The sequence below is a fragment of the Aotus nancymaae genome, unplaced genomic scaffold (assembly GCF_030222135.1).
Source record: "Aotus nancymaae isolate 86718 unplaced genomic scaffold, 86718_ANA_hifiasm-v0.15.2.pri h1tg000046l, whole genome shotgun sequence".
Classification (NCBI taxonomy): domain Eukaryota; kingdom Metazoa; phylum Chordata; class Mammalia; order Primates; family Aotidae; genus Aotus; species Aotus nancymaae.
Genome location: NW_026988460.1, coordinates 26,147,684 through 26,159,917, shown reverse-complemented (window position 1 = coordinate 26,159,917; position 12,234 = coordinate 26,147,684). Strand labels below are relative to the sequence as shown.

The following is a 12,234-nucleotide window of genomic DNA, read 5'->3' as shown; positions in this document are numbered from 1 at the left end:
CCTGTCCCCATCCTACCTTAAAATTTACTCTATCTGCTCTGTGCTTGAAGTGAACGTGCATAAATTTAAGTCCAAATGAGCCTACCTTTATGTTGACATTTCTTTTTTTCCAGTTAAGGAATCTCCTTTTAGTTCTCTGTACTTCTAAACTGTCTAATTTTTATGGCATATATATTTTTTACTTGACATTGTGAGTGCTTAAGTCTGAGACTGTGTCTTATACATTCTTGAACTCCTTACAGCACCCACCATATTACTTTATGCTGACTGGCCAGTCACTGTTTCTTTTTTTTTTTTTTTTTTTTTTGAGACAGAGTTCGCTCTTGTTGCCCAGGCTGGAGTGCAATGGCATGATCTCAGCTTGCCGCAACCTCTGCCTCTTGGGTTCAAGCGATTCTTCTGCTTCAGCCTCCCAAGTAGCTGGGATTACAGGCATATGCCACCACATCTGGCTAATTTTGCATTTTTAGTAGAGACAGGGTTTCTCCATGTCAGGCTAGTCTCAAACTCCCGACTTCAGGTGATCTGCCTGCCTTGTCCTCCCAAAGTACTGGGCTTACAGGTGTGAGTGAGTCACCGTGCCTGGCCTCAGCCACTTTTACAACCTAATTCTGCCCATGAAGGTGCCAGTGATTGCCAGCTCCACTGCCTGGCAGATAAACATCCTCACCTGTTTGCTTCCTTCACTGCGTGCCATTCATGCCAAGTTCCCTTTTAAAAGCACCTGCTTTCTGCTCCCAAGCTGAAGTGGTACCCTTAAAGGCGAGAGGCCTATCCTTCTTCCCCTAAGCTAGCTTTGGAATAAAAAGGCACTCTCTTTATACCAGAGCTCGCTGTTGTTATCGAACTCTGCAAGTGGCGAGTGACTAAATCTGTGTTTCAGTTACATTTCGACTAGTGTTGGCACATAACAAATCCTATTTAAGTACTGAATAAGAAACTGATCAATTTTTCTAATGAATTTTCCCCTTCAGCATGTAAATCTTATTTCTCCCATCTTAAATAAACTTGACTCCATTCCCTCCACCAGTTACTTCCCCACTTCTCTTCTCTCTACTGCAGTGTAACTCACAAAGATTATTTAAACTCACTGTCTACAAATTACTTTCTTCTCATTCTCAAACCCACTCAGCTGGCTTTTATCTCATCAGTCTACTCAAAAGTTTTTGCTGAGGTGACCAATCATTTCCAAATTACTAAATCCAAAGAGAAGTTCTTAGTTCTCTTCTTATTTGACCCATTCAGTAGCATTTGACATACTCGGTATTTCCTTTCTCCTATGAAGAATTTCCATACTTGGTTTTCCAGCACACCATCCTCTCTGGATTTTCCTCATCTCTCAAAGGCCAATCTTCTTCCTTTTCTTCTTCTAAAACTGGACTGCTTAGAGCTCATTCCTTTTTTGTTTTATCTATGTTTATTTTCTTGTGATGACTTCACCTCTCTCACAACTTTGAATGTCATCTAATTGTGATACCTCCCTAAATTACATTTTCTGCTTAGAACTTTCTCTTTAGTCTTTTATGACTCTAAGAGTCTCTAGACTCATAAATGTCACTTGCCTATTCAACATTTCCACCTACATGGCTGACGGACACATGAAACTGAACTCCAGCTCTTTTCCACAAAACCTGCCCTCCCAGTAGCATTTAGATCTCAGTCAATGACAAATCTATCCTTCCAGCTCTTCAGGTTAAAATCCTCATAGTTATTTCTCTTTCATGCCTTACATCAAACCCACCAGAAAATTCTGTTAGCATTGCCTTCAAAATACATCTAAAATCTAACCACATCTTATAATCTTCACTTGTACTTTAAACCATGATCATATATTGTTTGAGTCACTAAAACGGCCTCCCAACAGGTCTATCTTGCCCCAGTATCTGTTCTTAATACTATAACCAGAATGATTCTTTAAAAACCTAAGTCAAATCATGTCAGTCCTCTGCTTAAAATTCTTCAATGAATTCCTGCGATACTGTGAAATACACAGTTGACCCTTGAACAACACAGGTTTGAAATACATGGATCCACTTATATGCAGATTTTTCCTGTATTTTGGAAAATATTTTGATTTGCAACAACTAGGAAAAAAATGGCGAGCTGCATAACCTAGAAATACCAAAAAATTAAAAGATGTTGTGAATGAATGCATAAAATATATGAAGATACTAAATTTATCATTTAATAATTTAGATTTATTATAAATCTGTAATATAGATTTTACCATAAAATCTATACAAATCTAAAGTTAAATCTATCAAAATTTATACAAACACATGGTGCCATTTGCAGTCAAGAGAAATATAAACAAAGATGCAGTATTAAATCATAACTGCATAAAATTAACTGTAGTATATACTGTGGTACTGTAAAAATTTCACAGCCACCTCCAGTTGCTAGCAATGAGTGAAGTATTGCAAGTATCTGCTTAAAATGCATGCGACATTAGTCACCTCTAAATGATCAGTTCCTCTCTCCAGCACACTGCATATCTCAGTAAAAAGTGATCTCTTGGGGGTTTCTCTATTATTTTTCATTGTGTTTAGTATAATACTGTAAACCTTGAATAATACCATGAGATGTGTAAGAAGTGTGACTAGTGACACTGATGTGCTCCCAAGAAGCAGAGAAAATGTCAAGACATTACAAGAAAAAGTTGACTGCATGATATATACCATAGGTTGAGGTCTGCTGTTGCGGTTGCCTGCCATTTCATACAGACAATTTGTCATGTAAACATATGTAAATACAGTACTGTAAATGTAATTTCTCTTCCTTTATAATTTTAATAGCATTTTAACATTAAAGTATTTTAATTATTTTAACTTTATTTTAAAATTAACATTTTCCTTATGATTTTCTCAACATTTTTTCTCTAGTTTACTGAAAGAATAGAGTATATAATACATAAAACATACAAAGTAAGTGTTGATAACAGTTTATGTTATTGGTAAGGCTCTGGTTAGCAATAGACTGTTAGTAAACCTTTGGAGGAGTCAAATGTCATACATGGATCTTTGACTGTGTGAGAGGGTCCAGCACCCCTAATCCCCACTTTGATCAAGAGTCAACTGTATTTGGTCTTCCTCTCCTTTTCCTAGCATACAACTACTAAAATCCTTGGAATCTCCAAAGTGATGTGTCTTTTTGTATGCTAATAAGATGGTTGATGGTTGGCAGCTTCAGGATTAGCCAAAAGACCAAGGCTAATTAGAGAATTGGCACTTCAGCCCTATCCCCTCAAGCTCTGAGGGTAAAGGAAGGAGAGTGAAGGTTAAATTAATCACCAATGGCAAGCAATTTAATCAATCATGCCCACATAATGAAGTTTCCATAAAACCCCAAAAGGACAGGGTTAGGGAGCTTCCAGATAGCTGAACATGTGGAGTTTCCTGGAGGGTGGAGGCTTAATGGAAGCATGCATCCTTTCCCATATGCCTTGTCTATGCACCTTTTCTTTTTTCTTTTCTTTTTTTTTTTTTTTGAGACGGAGTTTCGTTCTTGTTACCCAGGCTGGAGTGCAATGGCGCGATCTCGGCTCACCGCAACCTCCGCCTCCTGGGTTCAGGCAATTTTCCTGCCTCAGCCTCCTGAGTAGCTGGGATTACAGGCACGCACCACCATGCCCAGCTAATTTTTTGTATTTTTAGTAGAGACGGGGTTTCACCATGTTGACCAGGATGGTCTCGATCTCTTGACCTCGTGATCCACCCGCCTCGGCCTCCCAAAGTGCTGGGATTACAGGCGTGAGCCACCGCGCCCGGCCCTCTTTTTTTTTTTTTTGAGACAGAGTCTCGCTCTATCGCCAGGCTGAAGTGCAGTGGCACGATCCCAGCTCACTGCAACTTCCGTTTTCCGATTTCAAGCAATTCTCCTGTCTCAGCCTCCCGAGTAGCTGGGACTACAAGCACACACCACCATGCCCGGCTAATATTTTATACTTTTAGTAGAGACAGGGTTTCACCACGTTGGCCAAGATGGTCTCATCTTTTGACTTCGCGATCCGCCCACCTCGGCCTCCCAAAGTGCTGGGATTACAGGCGTGAGCCACCGCGCCCAGCAAGCACCTTTTCTTTATAAAGCCAGTATACACATTTCCTTGAATTCTGTGAGCCACTCTAGCAAATTAACTGAACCCCAGAAGAAGGTTGTGGAAACCCCAATTTACAGCCAGTTGATCGGAAGTACAAGCAAAATAAGCTGGGGCTTTCAATGGGCACTAAAAGTGGGATGCAGTCTTGAGGGACTCAGTCCTCAACTAGTGTAATCTGATACTATCTCCAGGTAGACAGAGTCAGAATTGAATTGAATTAAAGGATACCCAGCTGGTGTCTGCTGAAGAATTACTTGCTGGTGGGAAGAAATCCCCACAGATCTGGTGTCAGAAGTGTGTTGTGAGAAGATAGTGGGAGAAACTGAGTCTGTTTTTTCCACTCAATTTCCTTTACACTCAAATGGCCTTCAAAGGCGTATCTGATCTGGCCTTCTTTGTGGCAGATTAATAGTCACAGTCATCCAATCTCATATGCCCTTCCTTTTATAATTTGGCTTTCCCACTCCTGTCAAGAGGTGGCTTCTGGCCAGGCATGGTGTCTCATGCCTATAATCTCAGCATTTTGGGAGGCTGAGGCAGGAGGATCACTTGAGCTAAGGAGTTTGACGTCAAGCCTCAGCAACAAGGTGAGATCCCATCTCTACAAAAATAAATAAATTAGAAGAGCATTGTGGCACGTGTCTGTGGTCCCAGCTACTCAGGAGGCTGAGCTGGGAGGATGGCTTGAGCCCAGGAGGTCCAGGCTGCAATGAGCTGTGTCTGTGCAGGTGCACTCTAGCCTGGGCAACAGAGTGAGACCCTGTTTAAAAAAAAAAAAGAGGTGGAATATATTTCTCCATCCAGTGAAATTGGCTTTGGTCATGGTCTTGCTTTGGCCAAGCAAAATGTTAGCAAATGTGATACGAGCAGAGGCTTAAAAAGTATTTGTGTATTGGAGTTTGCCCTTTCTTGCAGCACTGAGACCTCCAGCACACTTTACATCTCAGTTATTGACAACCTCATCCTTATAATAGTTACTCAGGCTAAAATCCTTGTAGCTCATCTACCTGGATAAGTATTAAAAAGAAAAAATAAAATCCTTGAGAGGTCCAGCCAACAGCCAGTACCTACTACCAGATACATGAAGAAGGGAAGTCTTTTTTTTTTTTTTTTTTTTTGAGATGGAGTGTCGCCTGGGCTGGAGTGCAGTGGGCTCACTGCAACCTCTGCCTCCCGGGTTCAAGCAATTATCCTGCCTCAGCGCCCCCAAGTAGCTGGGATTACAGGTGCCCGCCACTAAGCCCAGCTAATTTTTAAATATTTTTTAGTAGAGACAGGGTTTTACCATGTTGGCCAGGCTGGTCTCGAACTCCTGACCTCATGATTCGCCCACCTTGGCCTCCCAAAGTGCTGGGATTACAGGCATGCCACCACTCCCGGTGGGAGGGCATCTTAGACCATCCAGGTCCACCAGAGCCTCCCAACAACTATAATGATAGGAGGCAAGATCAGCCTAAGAACCACCTGGTGGAGCCCAGCCCAAATGGCTGACTCAAAATTGTGAGCTAATAAAATAGTTACATTAAGCTACTAATTTATTTTTATTTTATTTTTTAAAGACAGTCTCAATCTGTCAGCCAGGCTGGAGTGCAGTAGCCTCATCATAGCTCACTGCAGTCTCAAACTCCTGAGCTCAAGCGATTCTCCCACCTTAACCTCCTGAATAGCTGGGACTACAGGCACACACAATTGTGCCTGGCTGAGATCTTACCATGTTGCTCACGCTGGTCTTGAATTCCCGGTCTCAAGTGATCCTCTTGCCTCAACCTCCTGAGTCCCTGGGATTACAGGTGTAAGTCACTGTGCCTGGCTAAACCACTAAGTTTTAAGTTGGCTTGTTACACAGCAATAGATAACTGAGACATTGTATTTAATCTTTCACACTCACAATTCCTACCATTCTTCCCTCCCTTGATTCTTGCTCTAGTCATACCAACTAACCTCTTTTAATTCCTTGTAAACACAGTGAAAACTCCTGCAGTTATTCTGGCTGTACCCTCTGCCAGGAATGCTCATTCCTCAGCTGAATGACTAACCTGCTCTCCTCTTTCAAGCCTTCCTTCAAATATCTTGTTTTAAATCAAGCTTATGCTTACTGTTCTATTAAAAATGGCAGTCTCCCCTCAATGCCCAGCACTTTCAACCCCCTTCTCTCCTCTCTCTCTCTCTCTCTCTCTCTCTTTTGCTTTGTCACCCAGGCTGGAGTGCAATGGCAATTTAGCTCACTGCAACCTCTACCCCGACCCTCCAAGGGTTCAAACGATCCTCCCACTTCAGCCTTCAGTAGCTGGGACCACAGGCATGAGACTGCACATGCTCTGTGAACAGTTCATTCCAAATTACAGAATGAACGTTTTGAAGGATTTGAGAAGAGAAAATTCTAGGAAATAAATGGAGAGGTTTCGAAAAGTAGGACACTAGAGAACCCACTCTAGATTTGTTGAACTCATATCTATATTGTAATTTGTACACTACCATGCTTGATGATTGTTTTCGTGTTTTTGGTAGAGATGGGGGTCTCACCATGTTGCCCAAGCTGATCTCGAACTCCTGAGCTCAAGAGATCTGTCTGCCTCAGCCTCCAAAAGAGCTGGGATTACAGGCATAAGCCACCAAGCCTGGCTGTATTACTGTTTTTATAGTCTCACCTTTCTCTAATATACTCTATAATTTACTTGTTAGGTTTTCATATTTTGTCAAATTTCCCAACAAAAATGCTGCATGAGCGCAAAGTATTTGTCTATTTTGTTCACTGATCGATCTGAAGCCCATCTCAAACCCTAAACTCTGGTACACAGCAGATTCTCAACAACTATTTGTTGAATGAACAAACGATTGGTTTACAACAGGATCTGTTTAGATAGGGTATACTAGAGTTGATGTTTAATAATTTCTCATATAAATCAAAATAATCTATGACAAATGTTTTTAAGCTTTAAATGGTTCTTGACTGTTTTTCATCCACCATTCAAATCACTACTCTAGCTATTTCTTTTGAGTGGTACTCAATTAAAAAATTCTACAATAACAAAATAATGTGGGCAGACCGTTCATTGTTCTTACGGAATTTGATCTTTATGTGGCACTAAGAGACCTATGAAATAATGAGATTTAGGTCAAGCGGCAGTTTGAAGGTTTAGATGTGAGGGGAGTTTTATCAACCAATGTCGGTAACATTTTATCAAACCAATGTAGATAACGTTTGTTTAAAAGGTATAGCATCCATAAGCAATTACACATATATGTTCTAAATTGCCACTGTAAATTCTGGGCATTTGTAGAGAAAACTCGGGCACTGTCAAAATTCTCAGAGTTATCTGGAATGTCTACATTACCTACCTGATTTTAACAAAAACGCAAAGATGTGTGGCATTGCAGGGTTACTGAAAAGGGGGAATTATTCATCTTTATAATATATTCCCAGATGTTTACCAATTCTAATCTTGCAAATTACAATATAGATATGAGTTCAATAAATACAGAGTAGGTTCTATAGTGTCCTTTTCTAAACTTCTCCATTTATTTCCTAGAGTCAGCTACATTTTCTCTTCTCAAATCCTGCCTTCAAAACATTAATTCTGTAAGCTGGAATGAACTCTTCATAAAATGTATGCAATCTCATGCAACGAGGTCATATATGAGCCCCTATCTATAGCAGCTTCATGTATCCAGATGGTTATATAAAGTTTTGGATACTAGGAGAAAAGTACCTCATTTTTGAACATTTTAATCATTGTTTCAATGGGAATATTTTAGTTTACCACGAATGAATAGTTTGGGTAAGAGGGAGAGAGACAAAGGTAGGGAAGCAAAGAAATAGTTTAATCCAGGGGTCCCCAACCCAGGGCTGCAGACCAGTACAGGTCAGTTGCCTGTTAGGAACCAGGCCACACAGTAGGAGGTGAGCAGCGAACAACTGAGTATTACCACCTGAGCTCCACCTCCTGTCAGATTAGTGGTGGCATTAGATTCTCATAGGAGCACAAATGCTACTGTGAACTGTGCTTGCGAGGGATCTAGGTTGCATGCTCCTTATGAGGCTCTAACTAATGCCTGATGATCTGAGGTGAAACAGTTTCATCCCAAAACCATCCCACTCCAACCTCCCCCACAGACACCCTAACCCCATTTGTGGAAAACCTGTCTGCCACAAAACTGGTCCCTGGTGCCAAAAAGGTTGAGGACTGCTGGTTTAATCTACAGTCACTCACTCAGGTACTAACTATATATATATTTTATTATCATACTCTACTTTTGTAAGTTAAGGCAATCACCAAATAAAATCAATTAAAAATGTTTAAATTATGTTTTATGCCCCCCCACCTGACAATAATGAAAAAGGAGTTAACTTCTCTTTTACTGTTATTCTCCACCCACTATTCCTTTAAGACTCTCCTATGAATCCTTTCCTTCTGATCACCCCACTCGCCCTAGGCTAGCATTCTTAATAAAACAGATAAGTAAACTGACCTTTTATAACCTCAGAACAAACAGAGATGTGCCAGGGTTTTTGAATCCAAGATATATAACAAACAACAGAAAAAGAGGGTATAGACCAGAAGCACAAATCTGTTTAAAAAGTTGGCATTTAAATTATCAACCATAAGGCATAAGAGGGTAATTCAATATCAAACTTCGGAGTGAAAAATCTGTTTGGATCTTAAATCCAACTGCTCAATAGTAAACAATATGAATGTACATAACTTCAGAATCAGGCAAAACTATAAAGAATCTGCTTTGCTTTAGTATTTATCTCTTAGAAAATATGTATCATTTATAAGACTAACTGAAAGAAATGGTAAAATCAAACTATAGGCTGTTTGCACTCAAGATTATGGATGAAATGTGAAAAAAGTGATTGTGTTGAATAAAGTTAGATCATCATCTGATCCAGTTTTATCTCAGAGATGTGTTCTGCTGATCTGGAGATACAAGTTTAACACTGAGATATATGTAGATTGCTTTATAATTTAGAAAATTTCCAAGTCCTTTGAAAGTAAGTAGCTGAGCACTAAGTAATCTTTCTTTCTTTCTTTTTTTCTGGCCACCCAGATAAATTTTTTTTTTTTTAATGTGAGAAATATTCCAGGTGGCTCTAAACCAAATTCCTATTTGTTATGCATGCCTGGCAACTTCAAACTTAAGCTTTTCCCAAGCAGCCCAAGGCAAATGAAACTGTTGTTCATTGAAGGAAACACTGATTTTCCAGTAAATACTGCACTTGAGAAAGTGAGGATGACATTTACTCTGCACTGAAGCAGCCCATTACACACAAGAGACAGGACACTCCAAGATGATCTGAGCATGCCCATAAAGCTACAGAGCACCCTCTGCATTCTGTCCAAATAGCTTTTGGGTAAAATGAACAACTAGGAAAACACATATCATGCTTCTCCATTATTACAACCTTACACAAGTCAGTCCTAAAATAGCCAATGCCCCTAGCTGAGATCTACTGCTGAAAAATGCTAAGTTTCAGCAGCTCAGGCTGTTTCCTGTGTCGGTCTATTCAACCAGCCCCCACTTAAAGCTGTAGGACTAACTATAGGATTCAGGAAGAGATTTTTTTTTTTTTTTAAAAGACAGATACACACACATATACAACATACGGTTTCCGAGGAGAGTGAGAGTTCCATGCTTGTGAGAAAGGAGGAGGAATATGCCGAATAACCCTCAGGTTTCTCCCAGATTTGAACATGCTGTACTGTGGCATGAGGTCAGCAGTGACTGACTCCAGCCCTGTGAGGCTGAATTCTACCCTGACAAAGCAGTATCACTGTAATATGAAGCAAGAGGATTCAGGGCATGTTGGCAGCTGTACAGAATGTCTGTTCTAGAAAGTAATGGCAATTCCAAAACAAGAGATCTATGCTGTCACATGAGATAATCTTCAGCCCAGTTAAGCAATAAGCACCCAAAATACTTTGAATCCCAAACACAGGCAGCTCAAAATTTTAATGTTAGCAAAGAACTTTTCTCCTTGAACCTATTTTGTGTCTGGAGGAAGTAAACAGGAAGTAGAAAACTTGAAGAATCATTGGTTAATTTGATCTGTATCATAAACAACATACTGATTCTGATCTGCTCTGTTCCTGACCTAGTTGAAGAACCCCAAACCACCTCTGTGACTTTACTATGGAACAGGGAGAATATTCTGGAAATATATTTTTGGTAATGGATATATGCCAGAACAGAAGGTGTGAATAACCTAATTTCTCACATGTACCCAAAAGGCAAAGCTAATGTACATCATAATTTCTTTTTAATTCAAGAATGTGTGCCTTTAGAAATTGTACCTCCAAGGCTCAAGCCTGTTATCCCAGCACTTTGGGAGGCCGAGGCGGGTGGATCATGAGGTCAAGAGATCGAGACCATCCTGGTCAACATGGTGAAACTCCGTCTCTACTAATACAAAAAATTAGCTGGGCATGGTGGCGCGTGCCTGTAATCCCAGCTACTCAGGAGGCTGAGGCTGGAGAATTGCCTGAACCCAGGAGGTGGAGGTTGCGGTGAGCCGAGATCGTGCCATTGCACTCCAGCCTGGGTAACAAGAGCGAAACTCCATCTCAAAAAAGGAGCTAGAACATGAATTTTCTACCAAGAGAAAACAGGGCAATGCAGATATTCCTTTACATTTTATGGTGTCTCTTATACTATGACAATTCTATTCTAGACCAAAAGTGACCCAATAGCTTTATAACAAGTAAAATTTAGCCAGGAAACACAAGACAATGGAGATAAAACAAAACAGTACTAATAGGCAGGTAAATCTATAAGAAGTTCTTCAACACTTTAGTGGGATAAGGAGGGATAAGGAATAAAGAAATAAAAACTTTTTTCTTCAAGGTGCACTAACTTTGTTTTTATAAATATTAGCTTACCAATATTTATAAATTTTAAAAGGAGATACATATAACCTATTTACAGATTTCCAAATTTCTGATAAAGTTTTTGGGGATCTACATTTTTACCCAAATACCTAAAGATAATCATACAATTTATTTTTCTTTTTGAGACAGGGTCTTGCTCAGCCATCCAGAATGGAGTGCAATGGAGCAATCTCAGATCACCACGACGATCTTCATCTCCTGGGGTCAGGTGATTCTCCTGCCTCAACCTCCCAAGTAGCGTGGATTACAGGTATGTACCACCAAGTCTGATAATTTGTATTTTTAGTAGAGATAGGGTTTCGCCATGCTGGCCAGGCTGGTCTCAAACTCCTGACCAGTGATCCACCCACCTCAACCTAATCGTACAATTTCTAAAACATTTTTTTCATTCTTCAAGAATCTTACTTCAATAAAAACATAACACAGCATCTTATTTTTTTAAGTATCATCAAATAGAAAAAAGTCATTACTGAATAGTTTCAAAGCAGGTAATTCTGAAAGACTGGATAAGCAAGTTTCCTATATTAATAAACGTTGTTTAAGGTCATTTTATAAGAACCTCTGAAAGAGTAATCTACTTTGAACATTAATTTTTTGTTAGACTTACATTATCAAAGGAAATTTTGATTCCTTAGTTTTAGGATACACAAGAAACAGTGCCCAGAATGGTGGTTATTACCAATTGAAAAGAATCAACTGTACAAAATTTTTTAGTTCTGAGCTTCTTTCTTAGCAACATCTTAACACAAGGCCAAGAGAAAACTCTGGGAAAGCAGTTAACAGTCCTTTGGTGTATGGGTTTTAGTCTACTGTCAAAGGTAGGAGATACAACTAATGTTTTGATTTCATTCTATGAACCAGGATAGAAATAGAAGGAGGCAGCTGACAAATTATATAAATATGTATAGGTACAGATGGTTCCTGTATCTGTCTGTATGTACAGGTACAGACTTTAGTCCAAAAGGGAATAGGCATTAATATCGGACAAAAAGAGTCAGTCGTACCTTATCTGTAAAGGAAAGGTAGGATTAACAACGGAATGAAACTTTTGCAGCTCTAAATTATTCTACTCAAAGTCTGAGACAAAACTTTTTAAATAGAAGGGCTTTGTATTAATTTATTCAGTAATTCTTACTATGCGCCAGGCACACTATATGGGACATGTAGGGATACAAAAATGAGTAAGATGAATAGGTTCTTGCCCTCTACTGACTTTTGAGATCGTCTGTGTTCTCTAGACTACTATTT

The 12,234-nt window shown here is 39.7% G+C and overlaps 1 protein-coding gene across 9 annotated transcripts in view; it reads right to left on the bottom strand.

Annotated features, from left to right (window-relative positions):
* The window catches only part of TMCC1 (transmembrane and coiled-coil domain family 1), a 255,738-nt gene that overhangs the window by 69,159 nt on the left and 174,345 nt on the right, over positions 1-12,234 (bottom strand). Inside the window, exon 1 of one of the 9 annotated variants that reach the window (XM_012472866.3) lies at positions 9,706-10,409. The exons of the other annotated variants lie outside the window; for them this stretch is intronic. Coding sequence (XP_012328289.1) covers positions 9,706-9,732 — 27 coding nt within the window. The 5' untranslated portion in view covers positions 9,733-10,409. Of the gene's footprint in view, positions 1-9,705; positions 10,410-12,234 lie in introns of those variants that run through there. 9 annotated transcript variants of the gene reach the window in all.